We start from the raw sequence: 5,289 nt of genomic DNA on the forward strand, positions 1-5,289 counted from the left end.
GGCAGTTGAAGACAACCCTTATGAAATCCAAGATGATGGAACCTAGGAGCTCTCTCCCATGAATTGATAAATACCAACCCATAAGCGAAACACCGACAGTCCTTCATCTCCACTGACAGTAGCAGCACTAAGTTCAGGAACACAAAAGTGAAGCAAGGAAAGCTTTTCAGTTACATGGTGCACTCGCCTTCACTTAATTGGAGTAGCCCCACTTAGAAAAGAGAGGATCCAGACCTATGTTGCATCAATTTCCGCATGATGGAAACCACCTCACAAATAAAGAGAAGTTAGACCTGTGTCTGCAAATCAATTTCCATGTGATTTAAGACACCTTGTCACTTCTTTTGCAAGGCCCAAGGCAACAACCATCCAGGCAGAAATAGCAAACCTTCATATACACAGTAAAATAACAATACAAGAAAAAATAGTTTCCAACTTTACCCGTGTCATCCAGTGCAAATAGTTTACAATAATTGGTCAATGCCAGGTAACAGCAGTATGTTACACCAATCTTAAGTAGCTCAACTTATCAACACAATACCTAGAATCACTTTCTTTCTATTCTTTACATATTTAATTGACACCCCTACATAGTGCCCTTCCCCCCCCCCCCCCCCCTCTTCAAAGTGAAAAACTATGGAGTACACTAACACTGTCTGGCCATAGTCAATCTTCAACCAACTGAATCCTCTAGCTTCAAGCTCATGAGCTGGTTCACTTCAGCACCAAACTCATCAGGAAGCATGTCAAAGACATCCCTACAGAACCCAGAAATCATGGCTCTCATGGCTCTTTCGTGGTCAATCCCCCTTTGCTGAAAGTAGAATAGCTGATCTTCACCAATTTTGGAGGTGCTAGCCTCATGTTCAACACGAGCTGTGGGGTTCTTCACCTGTTTCAACCATGAGAACAATCAACAACTATACACAAGCATAGAAGGTTACTACAAAAGTTCATAGTTCTACAATTCAATTTGCGCTGGTCGATACAGAATTCCCAGGATATAACTGGCGGTGAGAAAAAAGAAAAAACTACATGTTGGTTGTTGTTACCAGGAGGTCTGGGCTCTCCCTTGTTACCTGCTATTTGATTGTAGCCCCCCCCCCTTTTTCTTGCAGGTCCTTGGCTATGGGGCCTTGGTTCTCTCCTCTCCCTCACTCTTCTCCTCTTGTACATTGTCTTTCCCTTCGGGGCTTTGGTAATGGATTCTTTATTCATTTAATTCATTAAAAAAAAAAAAAAAAAAAAAGAAGAAGAAGGAAGCCTGCCTTAAATCCCGTGAAATGAACAAAGCGCTCCAGCAACAAAATTCAACTAGCTTAGGTTATCCTAAACATTATAGGACATTATAAGCAGCTATAAGTCCATGTCTAGACAAAGCTAGTCCCCAAAATTCAGTTCAATGGTTGAACAAAATCTCCCTCCTCAATAAATCCAATAACTGATTATATAACCATCCTCATTTTGTACAGAAAAAACTGAGGTAGTTAGCATTGAGTGCTCTATCTAGGCTACCAACATCATATGGTCTACAGAAATAGATTTTGCTCAAAACCACCTACATCCTATCTTGGTTGGCCTTTCATCCCTGGCCACAAGTCATCTCCATGTTTTGCCACTTATGGCTAGATAGATAGGTTTAAGAATACAAAGAACTGGGAGATTCCGCCTCTAGAAAGCCCATATACCTAATGTCTTAAGACACTGGTCCCATTTCCTCGCCCACCACCATTAAGAGTGATTGTGCCTGCTGGCTCTAAGCCCTGCTCCTTCGACTGATTCTTCATGTTGGATCTCAAGTTCTCTATTTCACTCCTTAAAGGGTTCTTTTCAGCTTTCACTCATGATACTTTGTACACTATTGGTAATTAAGGAATATCTAAGCTACAGTGCTTTCACGGTTGAAATGTCCTTGATATATTGGGTATGTTTTATCTTTCTTTATGCACTCCCCAACAAGTCATGGTTTGATACTAATTTATAAAACAATCCCAAGCGATGATATTGTATGACCATATACCTCATTTTTAAAGTGTAATCCAACATAACAAATTCAGTCCACCTTCCAAGCAGATATACTAAACCAATAAGCTAAGCAAACCCCACAACATGAACATGCAAATTTAGGCAGAACCCTGGTAATTAGAGCATTCCTGCAGTTCAGGTCTTTCCAGAACACTTTTAAATATTTCTTAAAAGAAAATTTTAGGGTTCTAGACAACCATAATAAGAAGCTTCAGTGTTTTAATCTTTTCTGCTGCATAGCTCTCATTCCACATTCTATACAGTCATGTCAAAAAAATTTAGGAACAAGCACACACAAGGTTCCAAATTCCTCCATCCCCAATAATACAATACTTAGAAGAAATCATCCCTGGTCTTCAGCAGTTAAGCTAAACTGAAATATCATATAGGAAAAACAAAAACAGTGCGCTGAATGTCAAGGGTGGGGAGGATTTATTAGTATGAAAATTGGTGAACCACTCAAATAAATATACAGATTAATAATCAAAGGGCTATTAAGAAGCACCTGGATGTAAGGATAGGTATTCGCGGCAGCATTATCACCAATAAGCATTGAATCACACTGTGATGAGTTCCGAGCATTCTCAGCCTTTGACTGCACCTGAACAAGCCCCCTATAACAATTTCTCGATTGACCAGCAGAAATGCCCTTGGAGACTATTCTACTTCTCGTGTTCTTCCCCTTGTGTATCATCTTCGTTCCTGTGTCCGCCTGCTGGTGGTTATTTGTCAATGCTACAGAATAGAACTCTCCCACTGTGTCATCGCCTTCTAAAACGACACTTGGGTACTTCCAAGTAATGGCAGAACCTGTCTCCACTTGTGTCCATGAAATCTTTGAGCGAGCTCCAGCACAGATACCCCTTTTAGTGACGAAGTTATAAATCCCACCACGCCCGTCCTCATCCCCTGCATACCAATTCTGCACAGTAGAATACTTAATCTCTGCACCCTCCATGCAGTACAGCTCCACCACAGCAGCATGAAGCTGATTCTTATCGTAAGAAGGAGCAGTACAACCCTCCAAGTACTCGACAAAACTCCCCTCATCAGCAACTATCAATGTTCTCTCAAACTGCCCGGTCTCCAATGCATTAATCCTAAAATAAGTGGACACAGGCATTGGGCATTTGGTATTCTTGGGGATGTAACAGAATGATCCATCACTGAATACTGCAGAATTCAGTGCCGCATAGTAATTATCCTCTGGAGGAACCACTTTGCTCAAAAATTTCCTGATCAAATCTGGGTGCTCCCGAATCGCTTCCGATATAGAACAGAAAATCACACCAGCCTCTTCTAACGTCTTCCGGTGGGTAGTAGCGATGGAGACGCTGTCGAGGACGGCATCAACAGCAACATTAGCTAGGCGATTCTGTTCATTCAGAGGAATTCCCAACTTCTCAAAATACCTAAGAAGCTCCGGGTCAGCTTCTTCGAGGCTGTTCAAAGTGGGTTTCTTCTTCGGTTCCGAGTAATAACAAAATTCCTGGAAATTGATAGAAGGATATTGGTTGTCCGACCACTTGGGTTCCTTCATTTTAAGGAATTTCTGATAAGCTTCCAACCTATACTGAAGCATCCAATCTGGTTCACCTTTCCTCGAAGAAATCAATCGAATAGTTTCCTCCGTAAGCCCTTTCGGAATCGAAAAGGATTCGAAATCGGACACAAACCCCCATTTGTAATCCCTTTTAAGAAATTTTTGTATTGGATCATCATCGGCTAGGGTCTTACCAGTTGATGAAACTCGATCAGATGGTATAGATATGGGTTCGAGATCTGCTCGGACCTTGGAGCGCCTCGAGAAACTAATGAATTTTCGATTTAAGGTTTTGAATGCTTGTAGCTTATGAGAAGACGATTCCAGACGTACCTTTGTTTCATAAGGTGACTTTGGGGATAAGCTCGAAATACCGTTTACCAGGATGGAAGCCATGACTGAATCCTCGCTAGGCGAAGGGAAAATTGTGGAATTTATAGAAATCTTCAAGTTCTGAAACCCCTTAACCGCCATGGAATCGTCACATTCGTCGCATGTGGCATTTGCTTGTTTGATTTCGGCCCATGAACCCGGTTCACGTCTACCGGCTTTCTTTTTCAGCCGAAGAGAATTAGCCCGGGCTAATGGATTTGATTCGTCTCGCAAACGCGCACAAATTTTGTATGGCCATTCTAATTCCATACAGAAGGTTTTATAAGAGAAAAAAAATCATTTGCTTTGCACATCTATCTACTATGCACAATAGTGCATTTTTATATCAAATGATTGGCTGCAATTAAAAATTTAATTTTAAAATTTAAAAATCCTCAATAATTTTGTATTTACTTTGTTTTCTCAACCAATCATTTGGTATATATGTGCATTGTTGTGTATAGCAAAGATTTGTCCACAGCCGAGGATGTTTTCCCCATTATTATAAGGGTCTCAATTAGGTGGGGAACCGGTATTGGTACAATATCGGTTTAGTATCGAATAAATTCACCTTATACAACTATCGCAATAAATACCAAGCGATACAAATATGTCATTACCATTATCATACCATATTCACTTAACACAAAACGGTTTTGGTATGCAGCATGATATCGATGCAGTATGGTTCTTATGTGTCATTTTGCTCATACCAATTGTTAAACGGTACAACTATGTCATATTGATACCATACCATATTTATTCGGTACGGTAAAAGCATAAGTTCGATTCCTGTAAATGATTCCCAATTAGAATTGACCCCCCCCCCCACTATTTCCCATTAAACACAAGAAATGATCTCCTTAAGAAAACTCTCTCTGTTTTTCATTGTCTAATTTTTCATTCTAGATCCATAAATAGGGTGGAGAGCCTACCTCTAATCTACGGTAAATGTGTCAATTTGGTATGCTACTCATAGTTGATACGGTGTATAATACATTTATGTCACAATATGATGCGTCCAAAATCTGCTCAGCCCTTGGATCTCCACGTGATGTCCTGCAAAACGAAAGCGTCAGATGTGGCCCGACCGCTGGGGTCGAGAGTCCACCTCCGAAGGCTAAGTCAATTGATGAACTTAATCACAAACGGCTCTGCTAGAAGCACAGAGCTAATGAATGAAGAAACGGGAAAGGTGATCTAGATAGCAGAATGCTGATAGTTTAGGTCTATCAGTATGTATCTGAACCTGATTCTCAGATAGTATTCTTATTGATCGATTGATCCCTCTCTCACCTTGTATGGTAGTGAGGTTTATATAGAGTGTACCTTCGAATCTCCTTCGTTGG

At 40.7% G+C, this 5,289-nt stretch overlaps 1 protein-coding gene across 1 annotated transcript; it reads right to left on the reverse strand.

Annotated features, from left to right (window-relative positions):
• Positions 1 to 617: 617 nt before the first annotated feature.
• LOC149024486 (iron-sulfur cluster assembly SufBD family protein ABCI8, chloroplastic-like) lies at positions 618 to 4,028 on the reverse strand. Its single transcript, XM_089144716.1, has 2 exons — positions 2,531 to 4,028; positions 618 to 892 (listed from the first exon to the last, which is right to left on the reverse strand). Exons 1-2 carry the CDS (start codon positions 3,962 to 3,964, stop codon positions 674 to 676), a joined length of 1,653 nt encoding a protein of 550 aa, XP_089000842.1. The 5' UTR covers positions 3,965 to 4,028; the 3' UTR covers positions 618 to 673.
• Positions 4,029 to 5,289: the final 1,261 nt, after the last annotated feature.

The sequence above is a fragment of the Hakea prostrata genome, chromosome 2 (assembly GCF_041222555.1).
Source record: "Hakea prostrata isolate BN-2017 chromosome 2, UWA_Hpros_2, whole genome shotgun sequence".
In the NCBI taxonomy this organism is placed as follows: domain Eukaryota; kingdom Viridiplantae; phylum Streptophyta; class Magnoliopsida; order Proteales; family Proteaceae; genus Hakea; species Hakea prostrata.

Excerpts from the sequence above, each read along its gene's own strand:
- LOC149024486 (XM_089144716.1), bottom strand. The coding sequence starts at position 3,964 with ATGGCTTCCATCCTGGTAAACGGTATTTCGAGCTTATCCCCAAAGTCA. Across the intron at positions 893-2,530 it reads ATACCTATCCTTACATCCAG|GTGAAGAACCCCACAGCTCG; the intron begins GTGCTTCTTAAT and ends TGGTTGAAACAG.